General features: G+C 34.8%; 1 protein-coding gene across 3 annotated transcripts in view; it reads left to right on the top strand.

Moving 5' to 3' along the window:
- CPLANE1 (ciliogenesis and planar polarity effector complex subunit 1) overlaps window positions 1-16,292 on the top strand; it is a 54,438-nt gene that overhangs the window by 31,250 nt on the left and 6,896 nt on the right. For all 3 annotated transcript variants that reach the window (XR_011736564.1, XM_065860569.2, XM_071802424.1), the window contains exons 33-46: window positions 608-865; window positions 1,043-1,792; window positions 2,638-2,804; window positions 4,365-4,494; window positions 5,277-5,331; window positions 6,436-6,540; window positions 7,031-7,123; window positions 8,227-8,339; window positions 8,595-8,793; window positions 9,054-9,274; window positions 10,811-10,904; window positions 11,845-12,006; window positions 13,431-13,461; window positions 14,852-14,983. Coding sequence is in view for 2 of the 3 variants with exons in the window: in XM_065860569.2 (XP_065716641.1) it covers window positions 608-865; window positions 1,043-1,792; window positions 2,638-2,804; window positions 4,365-4,494; window positions 5,277-5,331; window positions 6,436-6,540; window positions 7,031-7,123; window positions 8,227-8,339; window positions 8,595-8,793; window positions 9,054-9,274; window positions 10,811-10,904; window positions 11,845-12,006; window positions 13,431-13,461; window positions 14,852-14,983 (2,510 nt within the window). In the remaining variant the exon portion in view is untranslated. The remainder of the gene's footprint in view (window positions 1-607; window positions 866-1,042; window positions 1,793-2,637; window positions 2,805-4,364; window positions 4,495-5,276; window positions 5,332-6,435; window positions 6,541-7,030; window positions 7,124-8,226; window positions 8,340-8,594; window positions 8,794-9,053; window positions 9,275-10,810; window positions 10,905-11,844; window positions 12,007-13,430; window positions 13,462-14,851; window positions 14,984-16,292) is intronic.

Here is a 16,292-nt window from a genome sequence, read left to right on the forward strand (position 1 = left end):
CATCTCATTAATAAAAACAGTGTTCTCAGTGCAAACTGGTTTTTAGAACAATTGAGATAATCAGTGTTTTAAAGGTATTCTCTGTGTGTTTGTTTTTGAAAGAGATTTCCAGTTCCACATAAACTGCTGTGAAAACTTATTTTAGACTTAACTCTTACTTTTAACTCTAGAAAAACTAATATAAAACTGTGAATATGTTTTAGTTCACATAACTGAGAGTGCTCTAATAATATAAATTAGGAAAAATTCTGAAGCTGTAATTACTTTGCAGCTATACTAGGATTTAATTTTTTGTAGGTAAGAGAGGCAATTTTATGTGACTTTAGATTTACTTAAACTTCACCAAAAAAGTTAAGAAAATTGTCTTGCTTTAGCACAACCTGTCTGAGGCAGGCATTTAAGGTATCTTAAAAGGAAGTTCAGTACAATAAATAATCCTACAAATGAGTCATTACTGAAACTTTATGATGTTTTTTATTTTGTCACCTATATGCATGTATTGACATGATAGTAAACAGTTATAACATAGCCTGGACATAGATTTTTTTTTTTTATAAGATTCCTGTTAGAGTTGTTTGCACTGTTAACTTTGTGTGTACATATCCAGCTGCAGCAGATCAACTTCATGAGCTTAATGCAAATAGTGCAGTCATCCTTTGGCAACCTGCCAAATGTGCAACAAGTTTTGCAACAGCAACAATCTGATCACCTGGAAGGATGCCAGCCTGCACACTCTGACAAAGGCAATGGCCCTCTGAAAACACAACTGCCCACTCAAGAAGATAAAGGAAAACCTGGTCGAAAGAGCCCTGATTTTCAACCAAGGGCTAGTTTAAGAGATGAAAGCAACAATGGCCATATAAAAGTGGGTATATCAAAGTGTCATTTATGAAGTCTGTTCTGTATATCTGACATGTTATCTGTCCTTTTATATTAAGAAACTGGTTTTTTAGTAATTGCTGTAGACAAAAAAGATTTATACCATTTTTGTGCATATTTACTTCATGACTGCTTGTAAATGCTGTTTTCTTATCTGATTTAGAATCATCTGGATGTGAATGTTTCTTTAAGCCTATTAGACAACCACAGCAAAGAAACAGGATTTATACCACCATCTCAAGATTTGCATTCTTCAGCACCTACTAAACCACTTCATCTCCTAGCTCCTTCCTCAGACATCCGTGAAACACTGAAGCTTATCCCTATTGAAAAAAACATGATTTACTCAAATGGATTTCCTTTACTTAAGCTTGAATCAAGTTATCATTTCAAACCAGCATTTTTACATCCAATAGAAATGTCATCAGCTTTTGCTATACCACCCCCAGTACCACGAATAGCTTGGAGTTCGTCAGGTTCCTTATGGAACCATCAGTCATTGTACACACCAAAAAAGAGTAAGTCTAAAGAAGATTTGAACATGAGCAAATATGTTCCTGAGATCTCAAGGCAAATTCATGAGGAGGACAAAAGATGGGCAGAAACAGTGCGAAGGGGACCTCCCGAACACCTGAATCTAGATCAGTATGAAGGACAGCAAGAAATTCCACCTCTGCAGCAGTTCCCTGGAAATGTGAATATGGACAAAGCACTGACCACTCCAAACCTGGCTGGTATTCCACTGTTGCACTTGCAACTTGACGCAGTAACTAAACTTCCACCAGCTGTAAGGCAGCCAATCACTGCTACTTTAATACCTGCTAAACCTGCAACAAAGGAGACTGACTGCAGAGAAGCACTACAGCACACAGGAATATCACTACTCCATGCTAATTTACCTCAAAAAAAGAAGGTATTGGATTTTAATAATACATTTTTCTAAGTGGTAGGGCTTTTTATGGTTTGTTGTAACTTAATGTTTCCAAACTGTGGAATCTGAAATTGCTGACCACAGCTACCAGAAGGGATCTGAAGCTAAGGTACCTTCTTATTGACACCTAAATATGCTGCAGGCTGCAAGCTGGGAAATGTTTCTAATGACCTTAGATTGATTCCATATTCCATAGTTCATCATCATTCAGCCCACTCATAATGAACATAAGGCACTTACCATCTAAAATACTGGATAATATTTATAAGGTAAAATATTCTGTTTTTACAGAAATTTAAATAGAATTATTTACAAAAATTCAAAAAATGCAGTAAGAAATCCTCTTTTGTAAGGGCAGAAATGGAATGCTAAAAGGCTTGGTAAGAAAACCTTATCTTCTGGATGTTGAGAACTTGATGTTTTGAAAAATATTGCACATTCCAGTTGAAAAGAACGGAAGTGTTTTTCCTTGAAAGGTGCTTCTTCAGTTCTTGTCTACATTGCATGATTCCTACCTTCATCCTTGACTACATACATTAGAAATGCAAATATTAGTGAAATATGTTCTGTGGAGAAAATTAATATCTTCAGTTTACATTCATAAAATGGTTTGCACATCTACGCGTTAGCTGAGGTTCTGGTCTGATGCTGTTAACGTATTTTCACTTTCTCTACAAATTGCTACAGCAGTTGGTTTTATATAATTGAGATCCAAACTGGACCTGCTTATTTCATCCAGTCTGACTAAGGTCTCCCCTCTCTGTTTCCTGTATATTTTTTTCTTTTTTTTCTTCTTTTTTTTTGTTTCTCTCTCTAAACACTTTCAGGCACCAAAACTCATTCCACTTCAAGATCTCATTGCATTTGAGCAGCGCCATCAGCATCATACTGTGCCCAGTGCTTCCTTTGGACAAGACCAAACTCAGCCTATCCAGTTACTGAAAACTGATGTTGAACCGTTTGAACTAAGAGATGTGCAGAATAATAGAAAAAGGCAAGCCAAACTTTTGAAGTGGGTCCTCATTTTGAAAGACTTACTGGTAACCTATACCTTCTAGCATTGGAATCAGTGGGAGATTTTACAGCAGCTTCAAATAAAGTGGGATTGGATGTGATTTTCTTGGTGGAGAATAAAATAGTGAATATTAGTGAAGGCACAGCAGGGGTAGAATAGCATTAGGACATGAAGAGGTTGTTGCTATTACCAGGCTGATAGGAAGAAGATTCAAGAGGAAATGTTTTTCTTACTGATGGCTGGTTTAGGGTCTTGTCATCTGGTTATTTGCTATATATTTTTTATGAAATACTTTGCTGCTTGCACAGCGAATCTTAATAGGCTACTGTCCGCGCTGCGTATTGTCACTGTTAGTAATAGTCTTCAAGAAGTAATGGGTTATGCTCTTTCAGTGTAGTTCAGGATAAGGGCTATGTTTCTGAATCCAGGCAGTGATTAGCAAAATTCGTGTGAAATTCAGTACTTATGAAATTTGACTTAATACTTTCTGTCAGTTCTGCTGTGACTTTTTTTGAAAGCTTCTTTTGATTTATTATTACTAATTGATTGCACAAGCAGTTAAAAGAGTTTGTTTAAGCTGCTTGCATACTGCTTGGTTCTCATCTAATGTGAATAGATCCCCGATGTTCAACAGATCTGTGTTTTCCATAGAAGAGTTAGTGCATCTAGAACAGAACACTTGCTTCTGATTATGATGCATTTCTAACCCTGGCAGTTGGAAACTCAGACTGTAAGATGAGTTTTTCACTCTTAATGTGAAAGAATAATTGATATGGAAGTAATTGCAGCTGGAGTTTAGAATACCTGTTTTGATACAATCAGCTGAAATGCTGAGGCTACAATTGTTACCCGAGTATCAGAAATGAAAGAAACTTTGCAACTTTTTAAGTAAAATAGTTAATTAGAAAGTTTCAATTATGATAGGGGCCTGATTTTTGCTAGAGTATTTCTTATAGATTCCTTGTACACATTTTGTGTAGTAATGATAATTTTATTATACACAAAATATAGTTATGGTGTGTTATGCAGATTGTGATATTTGATATAAATAGTGTATTAGACAATTAAAAGATTTTGATGTGATTCTTGAGTATTTTTGAGTTCCTACAACACAGAAACACAGAATGTTAGGGATTGAAAGGGACCTCAAGAGATCATCTAGTCCAATCCCCCTGCTGAAGCAAGAACACCTAGATGAGGCTATACAGGAAGGTGTCCGGGCGGGTCTTGAATGTCTCCAGAGTAGGAGACTCGACAACACCCCTGGGCAGCCTGTTCCAGTGTCTGTCGCCCTCACTGAGAAGAAATTTCTTCTCAAATATAAGTGGCACCTCTTGTGTTCCAATTTGAATTTTATATGAATTTATAGTAAGCAAAAGTAGTGCTTTGAACTGATCTGTATGCAACAGTTGTTTTTGTCTTTTCTACCTTTATTTCAGTGTATATTTCTTAACAGTAGTAGTTCTTAGAAAACAACTATAGGTATTTTATTATTTCAGTGCAGTTCTTTTTTTTATTTTGCAATTAATATGTTGACAGACAAAAGAGGCGTGATAAGAAACTAATGGAAGAAACGGAGGAAAAGAAGAAACCAAGTGTGTCCTTCTGTCCAGATGACTCCATCATCAGTACTAGTGATACAGTGATGGTTGCTGAAGTGGGGACTGAGGTATGGAAAAATGTTTTTTTCTTTGCCATTTCCATTTCCAACAGGAAAGAAAGAAGCAGAAAACTGTAAACCAAAACAACCAGGTGAATCTCTTCGAGGCTCTAGCCTAGGAAGAGTTTACGTCTTTCATTCGTACACTTATATTTCCTGTAAACAAGAGATTTCTTTTTATGAAGTATTCCAAGGTTGCTTTCATTTTTCCTGGGACATGAAATTGTCAAATTTTGACAGAATATTTGTCTTTGTGTACATTTTAATATATACACAAATGCTAATGGATTAAAAAGAAAAATTATGTTTAGCTTAGCAGAAATGCTAGGACAAATGACCTAGGCATTACTCTGCACATGAGGCTAGAAAATGACAATATAAGAGTGAGGATGGGGGGAGTATGAGGTCTCAGTTCTATCTCAGCCAAGAAACTGAGAAGAGAAAGTCTTCGTCAAGCTGGGGTTTGATTTATTCACTTCTACTTTTTGTTTGCCTAGGCCTTTTTGGTATCTTTTAACAAATTTGTGGGTTATCCTTTAAAGTACCGGATTTCAAGCTAGAACACTACCAGAGTACATATGGGAAAGAATGTCACTTAGTCAATAATTCACTAAATTGGATTGAATTAGAAGAACTAAAAAGGGAGTAAGAAAACTATGTCACTATGATTAGTTTGCCCGTTTGTTTTAAATCATCACTAAAGTGAGGTATATTGGAAAGTTAACAGCATCAAGAAAGCTTTTGGCATTGGAACTATTTTTCTCAGATAATTCTTTTTCTTCTTATATTAGGATCCACACACAAAATCTGCATCTTACCGTCAAGATGGTGTTTTCATTTCAATGGGCAAGTACAAGTCGTTTTATAATGCTTAGAATTCTTAAATAAAATGAATGAAGGACCAGAAGTTTGTTAGATTTCAAGGGAAAACTCTATAGTAACCAAGATCTTAAAAACTCAAATTATGTCATCTGTATGCAATATAGCATGATGGCTTATGGGATCTTTCACCAGAAAATTACGAAAACTTTTCATGATATACAACAGATGCTCTGTGTTTTTTGGGGTAGTTAGTTTTTAGGGGATTGGTGTGGAGAGAGATACAGGCAAATTTAAGATCTCATATCAGTTATCTGTAAGCTCAGAATAATTATCTAGAAAATTGTGGAATTTTAAAAATTTTCTTAAAAATAAGCGATAATCTTGTATGTATGTTTATAAACAATAGACTTCACAAAATAATTACAATATGTTGAGTGAATTCATCAAGTATGGGTCACAGGGATTTCTGTTCATGTGATTCATCAGAAGAATGCTATAAACAATGTTTTCAAATTCCAGATCTCTTTATTTTTTTTAAAATATATCATTCCAGTTTTATTTGTCTGTAAGACTCTTTCAAAAGAAAATGCTTACAATATTTCTGGCTTGCAGAATTAAAACCATGCATATAGAAAGATTTGCTTCTTTCTAGTACAGTAACTCGTCACAATATTTAGTCCTATCAGAGGATAAAATGTGATCCATTAAAATCCATTTAAAATTTCGCCTTAGAGAAATATTGGCTTGCAAAGCTCCATAGAAACATCAACTAAAAATGAAAGTATACATGTAACAAATATTTGCCCTGTTTTAAAATATGGAACAAGTTGTTGTTACACAGCACACTGAAATATTTAATTTAAAAATTAGACATCGAAACTGAGCCTTGATTTTAATTCAATGTAGCATTGTAAGTTTCAGTACAGTTGCATATTCATGTAAGGTGAGTAGTGCAAACTTTTCTTGAAATCATTCATAAAGTATGGCTAGAGAAACGTTAAAATTATGTGTCAGATGTGCAAAGAAAGATCTGTTGGAGTCCTTAGTTTAGAGTTAATGCCATTGCTTTCACAGATTTCTAATTCTTGCCTTATTTGTAAACACATATTGTGTATTATCACATTTTAGACACAATGAGGGAAGCAATTACTACTTCAGCAGACCTACATTACATGGCTTCTACAGGAAAAAAAGTAACAGAAACTCAAGATGCAAGTACAAATACCCACCCAGGTAAGTGCTACCTGTGTGACCTACAGCAACCAACTATTTCTAATACTGTTTCTTGTTAATAATGTGACATTGGGTCGTTTTCCAAAATAGAGTAAGTTTTTAAAGAGAGAACCAGTTTTTCGTTCTGTAACTTTTTATTTTAAAAAGTATTAAATGATAAAATATTGTAATATAAATTCCAAAATGTTAGTTAAAAGAATTATAAATAAAAATATTACTGATGCAATTACATAATGGTCTCCACCGACTTTCTGTCACTTCTGCTGTGACTTTTTCTGAAAGCCTCTTTTAACTTAGCTTCACTTTAACTAAATGTATTTTATACGATGTTTTACATGTGATTGAAATTGTTTCCCTGCCCCTTCCCCCCCAGCTTTGCTTTGATTGCAAGCTGGAAAATCAGAAACATACATTCAGATAACATCATTGGTGTATTTACTTTCTTTAAATTCATGCATTTTGTTTGTTTTGTTTTGTTTTCCCTGTCAAGTGGTCAAATCATACCAGGATGTTGGAATCAGTGCTGGAAATGAGGTTTCTGAAGCTCAAAATAATGAGACAGTGATGTCTGTTCCTGTGTCAGGTGTGGCTTCTGTCTTTCTCTACTTCATTTGTTATTTGGGAAGTCTGTAAAAATATTACAGTTTTAGTATGTTTTTAGTACATGAGGTAGCTTAATGCAGGCTGTAGATAAGGTGATGCTAATTTATCCAGCTTCTTGAAATCAAAGGTGAAATAATTATAATACTGTTTATGAAGAGTTTTGCTGGATTTTTTCACAGTGCAGTGTACCTATGCTTTTGTAATCCTGTATGAGGATGCACATTTGTGGATTTTAGCTTGATTTTAGTGCTGCTTAATCTTGGGGAGTTGGTGTTATGGACCAAATTGATTGACCAGTGGGATATTAAGACAGGTCACAGCTCCACAAGAAACCGAGCTGTAGTAGCTCAGTTGATCATACAGTTGTTTGGCGCCTCTGCTAAGTAGCTGTATGCAGACTAACAATGTTCTGATCTTAAGCAGGAATTTTATTCCTAATGGGTCATCTTTTGGGTCAGTTTGTAGAACAAAAAAATAGAAGGTAACTGTGATTTTGGACTAGAGAAGATTTATTTTGGTTTGAGTTTCCCCTCCAACCCCACTTTTTAAAAAGTTCTTCATAAATTGTAGTATTTAGAATTCAGTACCTAAGTATCTTCCCTGTAGTACCAAGTGAGCATAGTAACTTTTCCTTTCTTTTAAAATTGAACAGTGTTGTTCAATTTGGAATATTATTTTACTACATCATATGACTTCCTTGCAGATAGTTTGTTAGAGATCTTTTTAGCCAAGTAGTATAACTTGTATTTATTTGGATCAAATGAAGATACAGGGGGCTTTTTTAACCTTTTCAGGAGGGAATTAGAAATTAATAGCAATTTAGACTGCAGCATGTTGCATTGATTTTTATCTTTTGAATAGTTTTCTGCCAATTTGTCACCAAAATGACAAATAATTCATTAATTTATTGTTAGAAGTAGACATTAAAGAAACCTATGAAGCTACATGGTCTGTATTTTTTCAAAGAAATGCTAATGAGAGCTTTTCTTACCATTTGGAGAACAAAGAGCTGTTTTCAAATTTGTTTGTCTGAAGTTTATTGTCTTTCACTGTAAATGTAATACTATTATTCTTTTCTCATAGAATCATCTAGTGCTCTGGAGATAGCGCCACCAGATATGTATTTAAACGTGAGACTCCCCACTGAAGTGAATGAGAGACCTCTACAATCCTTTCCGCCACATGCACATGATTTGGTCAGTAGTCTCACGTAGATATGGTTAAAATACATTTTAAGTATGCTGTTTGTCTTACCTCATGATTTTGTGTTCTTTGAATGGGTTAGTTGTATAACAACCATAGGGAAGATTGTAGTTATTTTGTCTCCAAACCAAAAAACTTTTCAACTCAAAGTGGTAAGAGGTAAACACAGGAAATGGTTAACAATGTACTGTAGACAATCTATGCAAAACACATACTGTAGTGTTCTTCATAGTCTTGTTCTTGTTTAGAGTGAATGTGAATATATCAGTGTGATTGACATTGAAGACAGTGACATCCTTAATAAGTTGCCCATGATACCTGAGTCTGCAGAAGAGATAGCTACTGCACAGCAAAATGAGATGTTTGAAATTCCATCTACTGCAAAACTTCATCACAAGGCAGCTTCTGTTACTAATGCAATTCCACCCGAGGAGCTTCAGAAGAAAGGTAAACCATTTCCTTTTTAAATCAGAAACAAACAAACAAACATAGCCTCCTGTTTTAATATTCTTCCCACAGAAAACCTATAGCCTTTCCCCAACTCACCTCTTGCTTTTTTTAGTCTTATATATTGAAACATTTATACATTTGCCTTCTTTTGTGATTGTGAACATACTTTTAGGTATAGCATAGTTATGTTTAATTACTTGCAGTACTTAAATGTTTGCAGTTTATTCAATGATGTTGATGCACCCTTTTATTTCAAGATGATCATTGGGTAAACGTATCAAGCCAAGTGCAAAAGGAAGATAAGAAGTCAGATTCTGCTAGAGATCATGTGACTTGGAACGTAGTACATGAAGATGACAGAACCAAAGTAACTGATAAAAAATACTTTTTAACAAAGCAGCAGGAAATGGATGTAAAATTACAGAGACTACAGAAGATAACAGAACATATGGAGGAGGATTTCAGAAATACCAAAGTGGTGAGTTCTGACTGCTAACTGTTGTGTCTGGAGCAGTCTATTTTGTAACATCTTTCAGGTAAAGGCAAAATTTATACTTTGAAATAGTGTATTTTCAAATCTGTGTTTGTTAAGAAAGATTGAGAATAATATACAATTCTTCACAATTAATGCTGCATCTGTTGGTTGATATGGTTACAATGGATGAAGTGCTGGCCAGAATTGTGATGTTCTAATGAATGGGCAGAATGTGTTTAGTTTCTTTGTAACTGAGAAAATGGAATAGTACAAAAGTTCAGACTGAACAGGAGACCTGACAAAGGTTTCTGCAGTTGAGCCTTTGCAGAATATTATGTGACTATTTCTGGAACCTGTTTCTATTTATTCCATAAAATATTTGTATTTTTAAGATATTTATAAATTAAATATAGAAGTAAATTAGATGCATTTTGGACGCAGTACATTCAGATGACCTTACTTTTAATTCAAGAATTACTATTTTATAGGTCATGACAGAGATAATGATAAAAAGTTGAAAATTTTCATCAGACTGACCTCACAGTACTGTATCTAGTTTAATTTGCCTGAAACTTCCAGTGTGGCTGACTTGGGTTGTATGTGAAACAGGGAATGCTGGCAATTATCTCTTCACATTACTTTGACTGTTTTATCAAGTATAGAGCAAACTGGGCATGACTAATCTAAGAATGAGCCAGTAGGTTCTGATTTTTACCTAGCTGTTAAAAAAAAAATATTGGTTTGCACACCAAGAAAACGAAGTCAATTTACAGTTCCTGCAGACCTGGCTTAATACAGAATTAATTCAGTAGCACTGTGTAGTTTCATAGAATCTACTTTTTGTACAATCATTTGAAATAATAGTGTCCAATACCTGTTCCTCCATATATTCACGGAAATGTAAGGACCTCATTGTGTCACTTGCACACAGTTATAACACTAAGGTGGATTATTTAATCACTTACAATCTTCATCAAAGTGATTATCTAGCCAGATCTTTAAAAAACCGTAGTGAAAAAAAAATCTTCACGTATCCTTTCTTTGTTTCAGCATTTTACTGAATTTGGGTTCTAAAACTACTTGTTACCTAGCCAAATCTTGAAGATAAACCCATTTTCTTTTTTGCCTTTGTTTCAGTGCATACCAGTTGGTCGTTCTTTTTGTAACAATTTCCTCCGTATTGGAAATCAGTTTGTTCTTTGTAAGAACAAGAATTTCAGCTATTATTTAAACAAAAATAATGCGATCTATAGGAATAAAACTGTTCACAAGGATAATAGAGTTCATATGTATCTTTTTCAGAGTAAAGGTCCAGAAGATTGAACTCTTTAGACAAAATGAATCTACTTGAGCTACATTGATTCTTGAGCTATTTTCTTTGTTTTGGATTGGGATACTCCATTAAAATATTTATAAGATTCTGAGGGGGGGAAAAAAAAAAAAAAAAATGTTTAAAGCAACCTTTGCATAACTATCTGTGCTATGTCAGAAGTACTTTGAAGAATGTATGGTTACTTTGGGTTTGGGTTTCATTTATAGCTAGTGAAAATAATAGAAGATTTTGAAATGGCTGCCAATTCGGACCTTGGTGATCATCCTTCATTCCCTGAAGATGCTAGAATCCTTGATAACGGTATGTGTTCATTTAACAGAAGGATAGTAAACTTGAAACTGAATATTAAACTTGACCAACTTTCAGTTACCACTGATAGTTTAATACAATCCCAAAAGGTGTTATTGAAATATGCACCAAAAGTAGGAGAGAAATAGAATCAAAGGTAGAAAATCCAAATGTTATGGGCACTGCTTCAACAAAAATGCATTTGAAGATACTTGTATACTTTGATTTTTCCTAAAACCATACTGCAGGACTTGGTTATGTGATTTTAAAGATGATAGTATTTCTGTTGTATCATGATATCAAAACCTGATGCTTATGAGTGCTTAGCTTGCTGATATAAAAGGATATGAAATTTGTCCTCAGTTTTCTCTGTGTATATAAAGAAACATTTTAATGCCTCTTTGATGGCTACTTAGTTTCAATATCTGCTGATTTCAATAAAAGCTTACATCACTTTATTTTCTACAGCTGATATATTGAATTATTTATTGTTTATATAATAATTGACTATATAGTACCTATTTACTTATAGCTACTGTACTGTGCCAGGAAGGTGTATTAGGGGTGTGTACTTCAGGTCCATTTTTTCATTCATACCAAAACATAGTCTAATCTACTTACGAAGTTAATACAAAGCCAAGTGGTAGAAGAAAATCTTGGCTAGATCTGTATTATACATAAGACAATGTTTAAGATGTGTGTTAGCCTCATGCAGAACAACTCTTAGTTTAGTCTTTTTTGTTCACGTGTGCAGGACTGGTAGATACTTCACAGCTCTGATAGTGCCCTTTCATAGAGAGGCACAACTGCTCTAGGTTCAGGTTGTTCCAGGTTTGACACATAAACTAAATGTGCCATGGACAAATATATATCAGTAAAAGTGTTTTGCATTGTGGGTTTTTTCCATTGGTCTACACTAATTACTATATTTATCATTTTTTGACGGAATCAGAAAAATATTTGAGGGGTTTGATTTTTGAAGATGTTACAAGTGATGCAAAGGAGAACTTGAACTTGGAATATCCTGCACCCAGTTATACTACATTGGAAGTACACTCTCCTGCTTCTGTGGCCTCTGCTTCTAAATTTCCCAGTGGCAAAACATCATCTTCTGGTATAATCTTTAATGTCTCCTTTTACCTTTTCATCATTACTTAAAAATAAGTAAACTTTTCATCCTGGTATAGTACTTTTATATTGCTGTTATACAGAATGTTCTGTCATGCTTAGTCTTTCTAGTTTGCATTATTTAGAAGGGCTTAATGGCTATGCATTGTCAATTAGTTTATATGTTACCAGGTGAAACAGTGTGATTAAGCGTTGAAAGCAGCTCAACAGTGAATTATACTTGCACTCAAATTCAGCATTACTGAAATAAAATTAATAACTTCAGGATTATTTCTGAAACACACCATTGTGCTGATTTGTAATTATTTATTTAAGTGTATGTGAATATTAATATGAACAGTGCCACAGAACGCTCATAGCTTCCTTACAAAGCTGTCTTTATAATTTCTGTCAGCTTCCTATGTTCTAGAGAGGGGTGAAATCTTAATTCAATTCAGCCCACATCAGCAAAATAAATTATTCTTTATCACTATACAGTAACTACTGGCTGTATCATAAAATGTTATTTTAGAAAGTTTCATTTAATTTTGCAAATTGACAGTAAATTGATTTTTATGATTATGAAGACTACAGTAGCATTAAAAGAAGGAAAAATCACTATGCAAGCAACCTATTGCCTGTGCTTAAGAAAGTATTGTGTCTTATTTTGTGTGCATGTTGCCTGCATTGCTTGCATTCAGGCTTCTGAAAATGATACATACTTTGTATGGGTGAACATGGATTTAATGGTTATACTTGCAGCAATCTGTCTTAAAAGGTGTTAAAACGTGATTCCTGTATCTGCATACAGCAGAAGTGAATCTCAAATGGCATGCACACCCAGATAAATTTTATGAATAGTAATATACTTAGAGTTTTCTTTTTAGGTATGAACTTGTTACTTGCAAGCTATGGAAACTGTAGGTGATACTAAGTTGCAGCTATGATTTTTTCATTAGTACAGTTTAGCTTAGGAAGGATAATAGTTCTCTTTCTTCCAAGACATCTGTACTGTTCTTCAGCCACATTCCTGAATTCCAGGAGGCTGTAGCCTCACTTCTTCAAGTAAGTGGCAACTGATAATTTTCCATAAAACACTGTGTAATTAATTGGAACAGATTGTTTCCAGTTGGAACTGATAAGCTTTGCTCATGGCAGAAAACGTGACAATGGTGATCTCTTCTTCCTAGTAAAACTACCCATGTCAGTCAGGGAGCTGTTAATTAATGTTCTGTAAAGACTCTGTGTTAACCTGGCAGTTGATGACATGCTTTCTCACATGTATTTAAGCCTTTGTACAATATTCATTTATTTTTAATGTCAACATATTCAGGTTGATATACTTCTATATTTTATCCCACAGATTGTTTAATGTATGTCTTATTAGTTTATGTACAAGGCATTTATTAACAAAAGCTGTTTCTGTTTCAGGCTTTCACGTTGGCAGAGAACTGTGTGATACGTATGTATTTCGACATCGGTTTTGTTGATAATTTGTTTACTTTAAACTCCCACAAATAAGAAGATGGTCAACATTGAACTATCACTTACATAAAAATCTTGGCGTTCATTTTCAAACTGAATGAAAACTTTTATTAGTTAATTTCAGGTGTTAACTCTGACTTTGGTAGTGCCTGTTAGATTCGCTTTATGCAAAAATTGCAGAAGCATTCCAGGTTGATTTCTAGTTACAACTAATGTAGCTGTTAATGCAGATGCTGCTATTGTCTGTGTGCATTTGATATTTTTCTTCTTTGCAAAACACTGGTTTTGAACAGGTCCATGTAACTGCTGCTAGTAGCTGTCTGCTGAGGCCAGCTGTCACCAGAAAGCTTTTGAAGTGTTACTGTATGAGCAGTGTAAAGCAACAGACTGGAGATTTCAAAACTGGCATGCTCTTAGGCATTAAATAAAATTATCTGACATACATATGTCTTCCTGTTAACTGCTATTAGTCCTCTGGATCCAGTTTTGCACAAGGAAATAGTGGCTGGCTTCCCTTTCTTCCTGCTCATGCTGCTCAGTTACCCACCTTTATTGTTTTGCTTGAAACATAGCAGTAAACTGAACGGTGTAGTGTATGTTTAAAGTATTTTGGCTGAAAAGGCTTGTTGTGACTGAAATAGATTAAGGAGTTAATTACATAACCTTGGAGGATGGGCACAAGGCAATAAAGTTTAGCAGATGGCAATTTTTACCTGAAGGAGTAACTTGATGCAACTGTAGCTTGTAATCATAAACTACATGAGATGAAAAGAGAGAAAAGGAAAAGGCAGAATTCAGGTAAAGTTATTCTCTCACTCTGATTCTTGCTCAGAAAGTAATTGAGAGTTGGGATTCTGGAAATTAGTAGCATCCCACAGCCTTATCTCAGCACAGGCAGCAGTACAGACCCTGTGGGTGCTCCTGGCCCTTTGGACTGCCAGGCTCAGCCTCCTCTGGGCCAGACAGGTTCACACACCCCTGAGGAGCTCAGGCAGTTCAGTTCTGAAGGGGGACATATTTCTGGGTGGTTTATTCAAAGCCCTCCTAGCTGCAGTACCCCCAGTGTTAGTCAGGAATCTGTAGCTCCTCACTATGAATGGGACAAAGTTGGCTGAAGTGTACATGACGACAGTAAAGCTGGGGTGGTATCTGCTAACTTTTCAAAGATATCTACACAATTATTCAGATATTGCTTGTATGCACTAACATTGATGTAGGAGAAGGAAAATTCAGTCCAAAGCCTTCTGGTAAAACAACCTGAATATTCTTGTTTTAAGCATAAAAGGAAGGATTTTAGTTGCTTGTTCTTACAGGGATGTTCTACTTTAAATCAGTAACTTTTTTTTTTTCCTCTGCCTAACTTAAAGCTCTTTAGAAGATCCGCTGCAAATTACTGGTCTGAGTGGTGTTACTGACATCATTGGTGATCTTGTAGTAAAAGGTGACGTCTCTCCAACAGAACTGGGCTTCACAAAAACACAAGCTAAGAAAATCTCTAGGTAATACCATGACTGTTTTTTATTATGTGTTAGTTAAGTAATTTTAACCCTGGTTACTCTTCTCATAGCTTGTGCCCTGTATACAATGGAAGCAAACATGTGATTTGAGTTTATGTTAATGAGACTAGTATTAGAATGTTTAACAGCCACTGTTTTACTGGTCATTATTGTCAAATGTGCTAACTGGGTTTTATTACTTTGGTTTTAAAATTCTTTCCTTTCTACTTGCTTGTTCCTTATTCTACATGATACAGACTGGAGCACAACTCTACATATACAGCAGATTCAGATCGACCAAGGGGACTAGAACCTTCTAAAACAGTTCTGAAAGACAGAATAGAAGTTTCCTGTCAACAGCAAAGCAGTTTCAGAAGCTTACAGCCCCATACTCTAGCTTGTCATGCTCTCCTCCCTGGTGGAGATTTCTGCACCTTCCTGACTGTCAGTTATAAAATCAGCTGTGTTCTTTCCTGAGATAGGTTGAAATTACAGCTCCTTCTTACTTCTGTTTGTGGTATCACTTGTTTACAAGGCAAAACTACAGCTGTTCCAGATGCCAAACAATCTGTTGCGATGGTGCGACAGTTCACACCAGTTCAAGATATTTCAGGATGTTCTAGTGATTCATCTAAATAGAGTGTAGTGCTCTGGATTACTTGTTCTAACATTTATTCAAATTGTAAAAGGAGCTCAAGAGTTTCAAATCTAAACCTGTGCACAGATGATAAACATCCCTGTGATCCTTTGAGAATTCAAAAAAAATTAGTAATAACTACCTAAACATATAAATGCTGCTAGTTGGGCTGTTTTGTGCAATTATGTGAATATTTTCAAAATTACTGGACGTTTCAGAAATGTGCTCAAGTACTATTTAATCAGAATGACCAAAGACCTAAAGACAACTCATTTTGACATATTTATTTTCACACAACTCTGAATTCTTCCAATAATGAAACTTCCCATTGCCAAAAATTAAATCACTTTCAAATGAGTAAAAGTTGTTCTAATCTACTAAAGGCTTTAATGCCTCAGACCATAAGCTTTCAGTTTATTGCTGCATTCATTGATTCTCTTGATTCTGAAATTATTAGTGCCTGCCAGCCTTAAAAATGAGAGAAGTTTCAAAATGGGCTGCAAAAAGTTAGACGTTAAAAATTGAAACACATTTGAAAAATCTTGTATTTAATTTTTAGGTCAGTGCTTTTAGTTTTAAAGTGAAGAAAATACTTATTACTTAACTGCTTACTTTAAAGACTATTTCAAGGTGAACTAGTAAATATTTCTTAAGAACTTTAGGAATGAAATTATT

The sequence above is a fragment of the Patagioenas fasciata genome, chromosome Z (assembly GCF_037038585.1).
Source record: "Patagioenas fasciata isolate bPatFas1 chromosome Z, bPatFas1.hap1, whole genome shotgun sequence".
Taxonomy (NCBI): domain Eukaryota; kingdom Metazoa; phylum Chordata; class Aves; order Columbiformes; family Columbidae; genus Patagioenas; species Patagioenas fasciata.